The following is a 15,000-nucleotide window of genomic DNA, read 5'->3' as shown; positions in this document are numbered from 1 at the left end:
CAATATAAATTGGAGGTAAGAATAACGAAATACATGCGATTAAAAATGTGGAACGCTTCACGATTTTGCGTGTCATCCTTGCGCAGGGGCCATGCTAATCTTCTCTGTATCGTTCCAATTTTAGTATATGTACTGCCGAAGCAAGTACATCAAAGCAGGTCCTATAAGACGATTTAGAATTTCAATTATGGGAATAACATTTTTCTATATAACTGACATATTCTGTATATCACGCATCCATATAATAGATCTATTTTAAATGAAATATATTTTCCATAAGAATCAAACGTCCATTTTCTTCCCTGTCGTAATGAAACAAACTTCGATTTATTTCTTTTCCGGTCCTGACTCCACATATATTCAAAGACGACTGTTTAGGGATGTAGGTCGTTGATTTCATTATAAATCAACTGGGTTTTACAACATATATATATATATATATATGTATGTATATATATATTCATAAAATGTATCCAATGGTAAAAGGACTAAGTCTGCCTGTGTTGGAAGGGCTACTACGAGCCACACACTCTCGGGCGTGATCCCACTACTGCTCGACACGGGTGCTTTTGGCTGCTGGGTTTCCCCCCTGGCCCGGTTCACACCTCCTTAGTCAACCTGGACGCCCCTGGCTCCCCAAGGGTGGCCATATTGATGCCAAGCTTAGTGCGGACACCCAATCAACATGGGTGATCCCGCAGCAGTGATCCCCACCTCAAGCCATCCTATAGCCCAAGCTACCGAGTCGCCGGTTTACAGAGCCTTGCCATAGGCCCCAGCAAGTGATTGTGTTCTCGGAATGCGTTATAAACTTCTAATAATCATAAAGTATGCCTTTATTTAGACAAAGCGGGTAATGGCAGATTATAAATAGAACACATATAGGAGAATTACACATACATGTACACATGTACACATACACACACACTGAATTCCATTCGACATGCCTGATATATTGTGTGTATTTCGTATGTATGGCAATATCTGTCTGCATTCTTAATTCCTTTATTAAAAAGCAATTTGGCTGTGGAAATACAGCAAATTTGCTTTAGGTGACGCAGTCAATATGCAAGGGATTTTTGTAGTTGGTTAAAGACAAAAGGAAAGAAAAATGAACACAAACAAAAATATCCCTTTCATATGTATAATAATGACTATATGTGAATGCTTTTGGTATTTTCAAATTTCTGCTTTTCATATTAACCCTATACATTATGAAAATACTATAAAATATATTCTTCGAAGACCTGCTGGAACATAGCTGGTCAAATATTATGAGCTGAGAACTAACTACATAAGGTTCAAGATTGCACTTATGTATATCTACCTATCTAATGTTCTCTCTCTCTCTCTATGTATGTATATATATATACTTATATATATACATGTATATATACATATATGGTGATTTATTTCCATATATCTATATATAAACTTATGTATGTATGTATGTATATATATACATATATACATATACATATATACACATACAAATATATGTGTGTATACATATATATGTATATATGTATATATATACATATAAACACATATATGCATATATAAATATATAAATATATTCATAAATAAATATATAAATATATTCATAAATAAATATATAAATATATTCATAAATAAATATATAAATATATTCATAAATAAATATATAAATATATTCATAAATAAATATATAAATATATTCATAAATAAATATATAAATATATGAATATGTACATATATAAATATATACATATATAAATGTATATATATATATATATATATATATATATATATATTCATATATAAATATAAACATATATAAATGTATACATATATAAATATATACATATGTAAATATATACATATACATGTGTGTGTGCGTTGCTATACTGATTAATTTACATATACTTACATATATGTATATAAAATATATATATTTACTTACATCTGTATATATACAGCAATATATATCACATATATATTACACACACGCATGTACAAGCAGACACAAACACAGACACACACACACACAAATATGCATACATATATATAATATACATATGTATGTATATGTATATATGTATATATGTATATATATATGTATATATATATATATATATATATATATATATATATACATATACACGCATATACATATATATGCATACATGGAAACGCACATTTACGCACACACAGATATATATGTATGTATATATGTATGTATTTGTATATATTTGTATATTTATGTATATACTTGTATATATGTATATATTTGTATATATATCGTTATATATATTAGATATGTAATATATATACATCTGAATATATATATTTCCATGTATATGTATATATATCAATGTATATAAATGTAAACATACATGCATACATATATAACAATATGCATATACATACATACACACACACATATATATGATATACATATAATATACATATATATACATATAAAATACATACATATATATAAATATATATATAATATACATATATATATATATACATGATATACTTATATATATTCATATATATTATATATTATACATATATATATTCATATATATTATATATTATACATATATATACACATGATATACTTATATATATATGTATATATATATATATATATATATATATATATATATATTAACATATGTATAAATATGTGGATACACACACACACAACATGCATCTCCCCTCTCCCAACCAACTCGGGAGATCTGCGGAACATCAAAGGTAAAAAGAATTCGGCAAAATTAATTTCAACAATATAAAGAGAGGGAATGTAGAAACAACATGATTATAACATATCCACAGAAAAAAGAACCCGGTGCACAGCATATGCGAAGGCAGTGCTAAAGAAAATAAGGAATAAATACATATCGGACAGTACCGGGAATGTCGAGCATCGAACGCTCGCCTGCCGCATGGACTAGTTCGGAAAGGTACAATTAATGAATATGAAGTGAAGAACTATATGGGTAATAATATAACTTGGAGGTAAGAATAATGAAGTGTATGCGATTGAAAATGTGGAACGCTTCACGATTTTGCGTGTCATCCTTGCGCAGGGGCCATGCTAATCTTCTCTGTATCGTTCCAATTTTAGTATATGTACTGCCGAAGCAAGTACATCAATGAAGGTCCTATAAGACGATTTTCAATTTCATTTATGGGAATAACATTTTTCAATATAACCGACTTATTCTCAGTATCTTACGCATCCATATAATAGATTTACTTTAAATGAAATATAGTTTCAATGAGAATCAAAAGTTGATTTTCTTCCCTGTCGTAAAAACATCCAACTTCGATTTTTTTTTATTTTCCGGTTGTGACTCCACATGTATTCATATACGATTGTTTACGGATGTAGGCCGTTTACATAATTATAAATCAACTAGGTTTCGCAATATATAAATATATCAAATGGTAAAAGGACTTAGTCTGCCTGTGTTGGAAGGGCTACTACAAGCCACACACTCTCGGGCGTGATCCCACTACTGCTCGACACGGGTGCTTTTGGCTGCTGGGTTTCCCCCCTGGCCCGGTTCACACCTCCTTAGTCAACCTGGACGCCCCTGGCTCCCCAAGGGTGGCCATATTGATGCCAAGCTTAGTGCGGACACCCAATCAACATGGGTGATCCCGCAGCAGTGATCCCCACCTCAAGCCATCCTATAGCCCAAGCTACCGAGTCGCCGGTTTACAGAGTCTCGCCACAGACCCCAGCTACTGAACTTGTTCTTGGAACGCCTTATAAATCTCTGATAATCCTTTAGTCTTGTCTTTATTTAGACGAAGTGAGTAATGGCAGGTTATAAATAGAACACATATATGAGAATTACACATACATGTACACACATAAATACAAACCTAGTGCGATTCGACATGCTTAATATATTGTATGTATTTCGTATGTATGGCAATATCTGTCTGCATTCTTAATTCCTTCATTAAAGAGCAATTTGGCGGTGGAAATACAGCAAATACAGCAGTCAAGACTCACTGGCTCACTAATTGAGATACAAATAAAGTGCATCAAAAAAAATTCTTATTCCTATCATATGTATGATAATGACCATATGTGAATGTTTTAGGTATTTGAAAATTACCGCTTTTCATATTTACCCTATGCATTAAAAAAAAATGCTTTTGGTATTTCAAAATTTCGGGTTTTCATATTTACCCTATGCATTATAAAAATACTATATAATGTATTCTCCGAATACGAGCTGGAACATGGATAGTCAAGTATTATTAGCTAAGAACTAGCTAAATAAGTTCAAGATTTCGTGAGTGTGTATCTACCTATCTATTGTTCTCTCTGTCTCTCTATATATGTGTGTGTATATATACACATATGGTTATTTATTTCCATATATCTATATATAAACATATATATATATATATATATATACATATATACAAATATACACACATACATATATATACATATACAAATATATATATATATATATATACATATATATACATATAAATATACATATATATATATATATGTAGATATATACATATATACACATAAAAAAATATATATATAGACAGAGATATATATTTATGTGTATGTGCGTTCATATGCTGATTTATCTATATATACTTGTATATATGTATATATATGCATATAGAAATACATACAATTACTTACATATGTATATATACAGCAATATATATATATATATATATATATATATATATATATATATATATATATATATCACATATGTATTAGAGACACGTACACGCACACGCATCTACACACACAGACACACATGCACACACGCACACACAAATATACATACATACATACATATAATATATATATATATATATATATATATATATATATATATATATATATATATATATACGCATATGCATACATATGCATATATATATGGAAACACACATTCACACACATATATATGTATGTATATATGTAAATATTTGTATATATATATGCCTATATATCGCTATATATATGAGATTTGTAATACATATATAAATATATATATATTTGGATACATACATATGTATATATATCAATGTATACAAATGTAAACATACATACATACACATATTTAGATATGCATATACATACACACATACATTAATATATATATATACATATATATAATATATACATATATATAATATATACATATATACACATATATGTATATATACATACATATTCATATGCATAAATATGTGGCCATACACACACAACACGCACCTTCCCTCTCCCACCTAACCTACTCGGAGATCTGCGGGACATCGAAGATAAAATGAATTCGGCAAAATTAATTTCAACAATATGAAGAGAGGGAATGTAGAAACAATGTGGTTATAACATATCCACAGAAAAAAGAACCCGGTGCACAGCATATGCGAAGGCAGTGCTAATGAAAAGAAGAAATATTTACTGGGCAGTACCGGGAATGTCGAGCCTCGAACGCTCGCCTGCCGCATGGACTGGTTCGGAAAGGTACAATTAATGAATTAGAAGTTATGAACTTTATGGATAACAATATAAATTGGAGGTAAGAATAATGAAGTGTATGCGATTAAAAATGTGGAACGCTTCACGATTTTGCGTGTCATCCTTGCGCAGGGGCCATGCTAATCTTCTCTGTATCGTTCCAATTTTAGTATATGTACTGCCGAAGCAAGTACATGAATGAGGGTCCTATAAGACGATTTTGAATTTCAATTATGGGAATAACATTTTTCAATATAACCGACATATTATCTGTATCTCACGCATCCATATAATAGATTTACTTTAAATTAAATATATTTTCAATGAGAATCAAACGTTGATTTTCTTCCCTGTCGTAATGAAAACAAACGATTTATTTCTTTTCCGGTCCTGACTACACATATATTCATAGACGACTGTTTAGGGATGTAGGTCGTTCATTTCATAATTCAACTAGGTTTGGCAACATGTGAAGAAAATGTATCCAAAGGTAAAAGGACTAAGTCTGTCTGTGTTGGCAGGGCTACTACGAGCCACACACTCTCGGGCGTGATCCCACTACTGCTCGACACGGGTGCTTTTGGCTGCTGGGTTTCCCCCCTGGCCCGGTTCACACCTCCTTAGTCAACCTGGACGCCCCTGGCTCCCCAAGGGTGGCCATATTGATGCCAAGCTTAGTGCGGACACCCAATCAACATGGGTGATCCCGCAGCAGTGATCCCCACCTCAAGCCATCCTATAGCCCAAGCTACCGAGTCGCCGGTTCACAGAGTCTCGCCACAGACCCCAGCAAACATTTAGGTAATTGGAATGAATCATAAACCTATTCTATAAACAATTTAACGTTAGTTACTGCAATATACACAGAGAAAACTTATATGTATATTGTTCACGTGCATGCACACGCAAACACACTGTGTATGTATTTTTTTCTTCAATGTACATATATATATTATATATTATATATATTACACATATTATACATATTATACATATATATATTATATATATCATATATTATATATATCATATATGTTACATATGATATACATTATATATTACACATATGTGTGTTTGAGGGTGAGGGTGAGTGTGTGTGCGTGCGCGTGCGCGTGCGCATGCGTATGCGTGAACAGGTACACGTAAATACACTATACACACACATATATATGTATACATATATACTTTAATTTATATATGTAATTTATATATACATATACATACGTATATATATATATATATATATATATATATATATATATATATATATTATACATACACGCATATGAATGTGTGTGTGGTTTGAAACATCCTTTAAGAATTGTAGAAAGCAGTTTATGATTATTGTGAAATTATACTACCAGACTTGAGGCACAAATAATTGTGTGCAATGCGACCTGCCTAACTAGCAGCCGGGTCTAATATATATATTATATGTATTATGCATATATGTAGGTATCTGTATCACGGGCAGAATAAAAAAAAAGGCAAGAGTAAATCTTAGTAATGTTTAGAGAGGAAATCTAGAAACTTTACGGTTCAATAAACTTCCAAAAGACATATGATAAACTGCATATATGAAAAAGGAATAAAACCCGGTAATTCTTAGATGTCGGGTCTCGAACGCTCGCCCCTCACGTACATCGGCCCACAAAGATAATATTAATTAATAACAAGCTAAGTAATTTCTTCACAAGCATATGTCGCAAGTAAGAATAACGAAGTGCATGCGATTAAAAATGTGGAACGCTTCACGATTTTGCGTGTCATCCTTGCGCAGGGGCCATGCTAATCTTCTCTGTATCGTTCCAATTTTAGTATATGTACTGCCGAAGCAAGTACATTCAAATATGTCCTTAAAGAGGATTTTGATATTCATCAATATAAAAGAAATTCACGATTTATTTTCCGATTTACTTTGTAATTGGAGTTATGTTTTTATTTTCAAGTCTCGACTAAAAATAAGATGAGTCATTTTTCCTTTACCCGCGATGGAAAAATACAGTCCAAGCACCAAGCTCTGAAAGCAAACTCCGATTTCTTTCTTCCCCTACCTTAATAAGAAAACTATGGAACAATACAACCCATTTTTTTTTTTTTTTTTTTTTGGAAAGTGCATTTCTCCGCTTGATCTTCATGTTGTTAACTACTGAACATATTCTCTCAGCGGCTGAACTTGAATGCGGAAGGCAAAATACAGAATAAACGAAATAAGACAAGTGAGGGTACATTCGTGATCCATCTCCTCTTTTCATCTCCGCAATGGTTTACCAGAGTCTGTCTGTGTCAATACTTTCAGCTACTTCAAGATCTGTCTGTATTTCTAAGTAGTCTCCATTCATTATCTATCTCGTTCAACATATTTTCTTCAATGAATCCTGGAAGTAAGCTGACCCGTGGGGCAGTGGATGGTTCGGTTTTTCTTTTTTCTTTTGGTTTCAGAACTATTTTGTGTATGTTCATATTCGTTTTCCAATAATCGTATTTTATGAAATATGTTAACCCATTTCCAACGGGGGATAGATTTGCCTATACAGGCTCCAGGATGAGTTTTATTTCTGATCAAGGCAGCTTCTGCAACATAATTTGCTATTTCCCACTCCCTTTTATGTCACTCAATGTAGAGCTAGAGACATTTTTGTGATATTTTATTTTGTGTGTTTTACTGTTTTTATAAATTTATATCTGTCATATCACAGGCTCCTTCAATTCTGCTGTTGACTAAAATTGTAGTTTATGGTCCATATCAACTCATTTTTTTTTTCTTTATACTCAATGTGATAGAAGTATTACTGTTTTAGGGGGAGGGCAAAAAGCAACTTGTTATTAAGTTACAAGTATTTTATTAAGAATATATATATATATATATATATATATATATATATATGTAAATATGGAAATTGTATATAAAACAAAGTGTCGAACGGTATTAAAAATAAAAATGTTAGTTTTTAATAAAACATTATATAATACAAGACAAAAATATTGTTGATGTAAATATAACAATATTATATCATATGGATGAGCACATAAAAATAAATTCCAGATTAACAGATGAGAATTACACAGAATATCATATATTGTTATGTCAAGGAGATACAAACATAATGAGAGCAATATAAAAAATAATAATGATGCGAATAATGTACACCTGTGATATGTTATGACGTAACATAGCATATACACAATTCATTATATCATATCATATGAAAAGAATATATTACAAAGATACAAAATGTAAATACAATAACTGATATCATACAGAGATCAGTATACATTACATTTTGTATCTTTGGAGTGATATTCATTGCATGTGATGCAGATATGATCTGGGAGTTTTCCCGATACATAGTGCCGGGAAAAAATTTGGGAGCTTATGTCCATGGGTGCTTCAGAGCACTCTCCCGTCGGGTCGATGGCGATGGCGTCGAGAAAGGCGGCGGCGGCGGCGTTGGCTTTGGCGTCGAGGAAGGCGGTGGAGGTGGCGTCGTCGTTGTCGTTGGCGTTGGCGGTGACGGTGGCGTTGGCGGTGGCGGTGGCGGTAGTGTTGTCTTGGCTGCCTTTGTCGTCATTGTTTTCTTTCTCGTGGTCGCTTTCTGTATTGGAAGTCTCTTTTCTGACATCGGGGTCACTGCTGTTGTCATCGTCCCTCACCGCGATATTGCTGTCGTCGGACGACTTTCGGCTTTCATCAATGTCTGATTGTTCGTTCGCTATGTCTTCTACATTGTGAACCGTTTCGGCAACACTGGCTGGCGCTATTGTCAGCGAGAGTAAAGTTCATTTGGCCAAATTTTTTGAAACCCATCATCATTATTATTTTTGCCATGTCCTTCGGATCCCTGGCTTTTCTTGTCAAGTGGGTGGAATGTCCCACCCCAGAGAGAACAGGTTACGACATGCGGATGCTATCACCCTATAGTGCATGAGGGTGATAGATCCTGATTTTATGTGTTTTGGCATCGCCTCCCACAGTAGTGAAACTGGGTCCGCAATGTCGTCTATGATGCATTCGTTCATGGTGACCGGGTGATCGTCCCCGTGTGTTTGTCTCTTTTGGGCCCTGATGCTTTTCTTTAATATTTTGGTGCGCTGGGCCCTCAAGGGCCCATCTGGCCGAACACTCTCACCTCTATGCCTTGCTCGAACTGACAGCGTTGAGAGGTAATCATACGCAAAGGCTTCGAGGTTGGTCACCTTGACGGTCCCGGGGCGTTTTGGTAGACCTAAACCTCTCGGGACGAAGCACCCTAGTTCTCTGGTGTGTGGGACATAGGGCCACTTCTGGAGAGGAATTTCGTAGCAAATTTCGTTATCGTTGATGGGCTCTACGGTATCGTCTACCGAATTGATGTACTTCAGGGCCGCCTCTCCGGGGTGTTGGTAATCCATGATGTTCTCGTAGTTGGGAAGGCCTGTACCCCTTCCCGTTCCTTGTTCGCTGTCACGGTCGTCGAGGCTGTCCGACGTCGAGGACGAATCACTGTCGTGGTTTACGACAGATGAGAACCTTTTCCTCTTCGCCCTCGTCCTGTCGTGAGCGTCGTGGTGCTTTCTCTTGCGTGACTATGACGGGATATCATCGTCTCCATCCAAAATTTTGGAATATTTCCTGTCGTAAAGCAGCAACTCTCTGTGACTGATATGACCTCTCTTCATAAGATTCCTGCAGGTGTATAAGTAGCTATTCCTTTTCCATTGCTCTCTCTCGCTTTTCTTTATCACCGGGTAGCTAATCTTATTAGGAATAGTGTTCATGTGATCAGCCCATTGGGAGTGCAGGGTGTCCATATTAATACTGAAATACTTATTAGACACTAGGACACTAGATCTCATGTTTCCCGGCTTTAATGTACGATCAAATTGATAATTGATATTTTTACCATATGTATCAACGGTTTCCGTTGGGAACCTTTCGATCACGGATGGACCCACGTCCAATAAACTCTCGGACATTTCTCCCGACGATGACACATAACCTGAGGTGTAATTAGACTTCTTACAAATTTTCCCTGTCGATGGAGTGAGGCTTTTGATCGGCATGGATTTATTTGTATGGTGTTTGATCGCGGGGACTTGGGGGATGGCGAAATGGCTCTTTGGGACCTCAGGTGCGGCCGCCTGTACCGGATTGCCAGAACCTGGAGTATTGAGCACGGCCCTATGGTAGTAATTGATGGCGTTATCCATCTCTGACAACGTACTTCCCTGGACATTTCCCTGCACTTTGAGAAGCATTAATTCGTTATACATGTGCATCCTCCGTTCATCGTCGACGTAAATGTGAACCATGTAGGCGAGTGGGCGTGGGTCGGCCCCTGGGTGGTTTTCCAAGTGTGATATTTCACGTCGAATGCACTGCCGAATATTTTCGTCTGCGTTGGTGATTTCGGTCTCTGAAAGGGTTAAAGAAAGGTTACGCAATTAGTTACAGTAGTTACAAAATTATTATTCTTGTAAGGACTGAATTTTTTTTTTTTTTAATTAATCACAATATACACGTATTTATTAATTTAAAATGTCTTTGATTATTCTTCAACGTTAATCCATCCGTTTGCGGTGATTTTGTTATGCTTATTATTTTATTTCTGTAACGTTTATACCTACCATTATCACAAAAGTGCTTGAATACATGTTTGTAGAACATTTCGGTTGTCTCAAAATATTTTTTTCTGATCTCGGACGGTATAGCTTCCAATAGACCTGTTAGTAAGTCAGTCTTCAATTCGAATATAAAGTACAGTTCATCATGGGAGATCACATCGCCACGATTCATCAGGTTTCTCGCCAGGCTGATACTCTCAGGTGACTGTAAAAAATAAAAGAATTAAATTAAAACCAAAAAAATAAAATTATTAGAATATCAGAAACCGGGTTCAAAATATGATGGGGGCTAAGGGGTTATAATCATAGTCTCGAAATATGGAAATTTACAATATAGGTCGGTCGGTCGATAAGTAAGTAAGGTAGGTAGGTAGGTAGCTAGGTAGTTAGCTAGCTAGCTAGTGGTCTAGCCTAGCTAGGCACAGCGGACACATACACACACACACACACACACACACACACACACACACACACACACACACACACACACACACACACACACACACACACACACACACACACCCAACAACAACAATAACAACAACAACAACAAGCCTCTAGAGGGGAGACACCCTCCTCCCCATTTCCGTCACTATCCATATTTCGACTACACATTTACTATGAAATGGGACCATAGGGGTAGGAGAATCAAGACCCTGGTCCACGAATTAATATATTATTATGGTTATGTGAAGAAATACTACGTCTAAAATAATTACACATACAAATAATGGATAACTATGAATACATATTATCAATGTTAAAAATAAATAAATATTATTATATAAGTCATAAGCGATTATTATTTCATAACACTAGATCATAAATATATACAAGTACAAACAAACACAAATACAAATACAAATACACACACACACACACACACACACACACACACACACACACACATATATATACGCTGTTAAGATATATCTTATTATAACCGATATGTATGTACGATATGAAAGAAATGAGATGATGCAGAAGCCAACCGTTAACATTAGAAAATAATACTCATCTCTCGAAGAAATTCTTGAGATATAGCAAATTAACTACCAATTCAGTGAGACGTTAAGGGAAGTTACATTTGGGGTACGACGTACAGAAGAAGAAGAAAAAATAAATTATTCCTTAAGTAAATAGAAGAGAAAATTATGAAACACTGTAATGACATGATAATGACAGCATTCGAAGACAAGATAGAATCTACGGAATTATAATGATACAATAAACAAGAAAGTATGAAACTAAAAACATAAAAAAAATACCGACATATAAGCACCCATTCAGTAATCTATAATATATTCATAAAAAAAAAAAAAAAATCAAAGCCCACATCAGAGATACGTTATAATTAAAGACAACCCAATGAACAGGCAAGGTTCTACAGCGGATGCTTAACGTCATATTATATCCATACAATAGGCCAAATAAATATAAAAACACAAAAGAAACGAATGTGAAAAACCACACGTGTAAAACATTCGTAGATTTTGAAAACGCATTCGATCCTGTACAGATAGCTCCATTATCAGTTTCAATTCCTACACAAGAGGAGTAGATGAAATATATTGCAGAATATTAGAGGGTATATGTAGAGATGGTACACCACACCATCTCGCCGAAGTTATTTATAAATCGCTTTGAGTAATGATTAAAGAAATTAGATTTGAAAAAGGAGAAAGGGATTAAAATATATAGAACAAAAAAACTTACTTGAACAAAAACACACACACTCTCACACACACACACACACACACACACACACACACACACACACACACACACACACACAAACACACACACACACACACACGATATGAAAGAAATAAGATCACGCAGAAGCCAGAAAACGTTAAGAGAAGCTACATATGGAATATTATGTGAATAAGAATATAAATATAAAAGTGTTATTCTTCTTGCGGTATATATAAAAAAAATATTGAAACACTGTAACGACATGAAAAATGACGCACATCGAAGGCAAGCTATAATCAGCAAAGTTGCAAAAAGACAATAAACAAGAAAAAAGGAAATTTTAAAAAAATGTGCAAAAGCTATAATTCCCGGCAACAGATTTAAGGTAACAAAGAGAAAGCTCGGAATATATAGATAAAAATATATATAGAAGTGAAAAAATCGAATGAAAAAGGTCACATACATTAAATATTAAATCATAAAAGTAAAATAAGACTTTCATTTCGACGTGTATCACTCAGGTAAACAACCACACACAGAGACAAGCACAACAATTGTAGACGTTCCAGACATTACGGTATAAAATGACGCCAGTCGAAGACAAGATAGAATAAACAAGTTTAAGATTAGAATAAGATGATAAAAAGAATAAAAAAGATGTGCGCAAATGTATCGTTAAATATAAATGAACCTCTTATCTCCGACATCGGACTTACGGCAACAAAGAGGAGGCTCGCAATGGCTAAAAAGAATAGATAAATAATAATAAAAAAATAAAAACATATATATATATATATACATATATAAGAAGTGAAGAAATTCAATGGAAAGGTCACATACTGTAAATATTAATTAATCAAGTTGATACAAGACTTTCATTTCAATCAAGCGAACAACTACATACAGGGACAAACATAACAATTGTAGACGTTCCATATATTACAGTAGATTTAAATAAATAGGGTACCAAAAGATATGAAAAAATGAATAAAACCTGAAAAAGATGGCATTAGTTCACATCTTATTCTAGATGAAGGAGAGATTGCGGCAGTAAATCTGAAAACTATATTTATTTATTTTTTTATGTCTAAGCGTCTGCAAACAATAATTCTCAATATACGATAAATATGACAATAAAGAATAAAAGAATTACCGACATTCAAGTACACGTTCAAGAATCTATAAAATATCCATAAAAAAAAAAAAAAATCCTCAAAGCACGTATCACAGATATGCTAGAATTAAAAATAACCCAATGAACAGACAGGGATATTCAGTGGATGCTCAACGACTTATTATATCCATACACTAGGCCAAATAAATAAAAACAACAACACAGCTCCAATACTAGTTGAACTTCTTAAACAAGGAGTAAAGGAAATATATAGCAGAATATTAGAGCTTAGATTAAACTATCAAAGTGATTTAGAACTTCCAAATCAGAATATATCCCCCCCCCCCCCCCCCCCCCCCACACACACACACAGGCACACAGGCACACACATCCATACGATGTGAAGACACTAAAAGCTAAAAGAATTACCGAACTATAATCACCATTCGGTAACCTATAAAATATTCATAAAACTAACATTAAAGCTCGCTTTATAGATACGTTAGAATTAAAAACAAGACAATGAATAGGCAGTGAATGCTCAATGACATCCACGCATTAGTTCAAATGAAAATAAAGATAAAGCAAATCAATATGAGAAAAAAAACATGGAATAATTAGAGATTATGATATAACAAGGATGCTTATAATCTTATATCTACTTTGTATATCTTATAATAATACCTCATGTTTAACTTAATCACCCCACAAATAAACGTTTTCTCTTATATGCGCCAACATACAGCAATATCTACAAAGTGTAATGTGAACAACCTCTTCCCTCCATGGACTTTTTCCGGAATACATGCTTGTGAAAAAAAAAAATGGAAAGGTCACATAAGGTAAAGATGAAATTTCCAAAGTGATATAAGACTTAAAAATAATCATTATGACCCTCAGTCACACACACACACACACACACACACACACACACACACACACACACACACACACACACACACACACACACACACACACACACACATGCACAAACACACACACACTTTTTATACTTATACACACGCAAGTTAAGTAAAAATTCACAAATATAGGGAAAAAATATGTTATT

At 34.0% G+C, this 15,000-nt stretch overlaps 1 protein-coding gene and 7 non-coding genes across 8 annotated transcripts in view; all 8 read right to left on the bottom strand.

Annotated features, from left to right (window-relative positions):
• Window positions 1-41: 41 nt before the first annotated feature.
• On the bottom strand, window positions 42-148 carry LOC147467523 (U6 spliceosomal RNA). Its single transcript, XR_015190552.1, has one exon. It is a non-coding gene; the product is annotated as a U6 spliceosomal RNA (small nuclear RNA).
• A 334-nt stretch (window positions 149-482) lies between these two features.
• On the bottom strand, window positions 483-780 carry LOC147467522 (signal recognition particle RNA). The gene has a single exon (XR_015190533.1).
• Window positions 781-3,038: 2,258 nt separating this feature from the next.
• LOC122253670 (U6 spliceosomal RNA) lies at window positions 3,039-3,145 on the bottom strand. Its single transcript, XR_006223267.1, has one exon. It is a non-coding gene; the product is annotated as a U6 spliceosomal RNA (small nuclear RNA).
• A 302-nt stretch (window positions 3,146-3,447) lies between these two features.
• On the bottom strand, window positions 3,448-3,745 carry LOC147467521 (signal recognition particle RNA). Its single transcript, XR_015190532.1, has one exon.
• A 1,857-nt stretch (window positions 3,746-5,602) lies between these two features.
• LOC122253676 (U6 spliceosomal RNA) lies at window positions 5,603-5,709 on the bottom strand. The gene has a single exon (XR_006223274.2). It is a non-coding gene; the product is annotated as a U6 spliceosomal RNA (small nuclear RNA).
• Window positions 5,710-6,008: 299 nt separating this feature from the next.
• Window positions 6,009-6,306, bottom strand: LOC147467520 (signal recognition particle RNA). Its single transcript, XR_015190571.1, has one exon.
• Window positions 6,307-7,250: 944 nt separating this feature from the next.
• On the bottom strand, window positions 7,251-7,357 carry LOC122253658 (U6 spliceosomal RNA). The gene has a single exon (XR_006223255.1). It is a non-coding gene; the product is annotated as a U6 spliceosomal RNA (small nuclear RNA).
• Window positions 7,358-8,342: 985 nt separating this feature from the next.
• Window positions 8,343-15,000, bottom strand: part of LOC122266204 (uncharacterized) — a 7,252-nt gene continuing 594 nt past the window's right edge. Inside the window, exons 3-4 of the mRNA XM_086531199.1 lie at window positions 11,123-11,324; window positions 8,343-10,911 (exon numbers count right to left, since the gene is read on the bottom strand). Of these exons, the coding sequence (XP_086387325.1) occupies window positions 10,082-10,911; window positions 11,123-11,324 (1,032 nt within the window). The 3' untranslated portion in view covers window positions 8,343-10,081. The remainder of the gene's footprint in view (window positions 10,912-11,122; window positions 11,325-15,000) is intronic.

This window comes from Penaeus japonicus, unplaced genomic scaffold (assembly GCF_977035675.1).
Source record: "Penaeus japonicus unplaced genomic scaffold, GWHDUDI00000001_assembly GWHDUDI00000035, whole genome shotgun sequence".
In the NCBI taxonomy this organism is placed as follows: Eukaryota; Metazoa; Arthropoda; class Malacostraca; order Decapoda; family Penaeidae; genus Penaeus; species Penaeus japonicus.
Note: the sequence above shows the minus strand (reverse complement) of the source record. Positions and strands in the feature narration are given on the sequence as shown.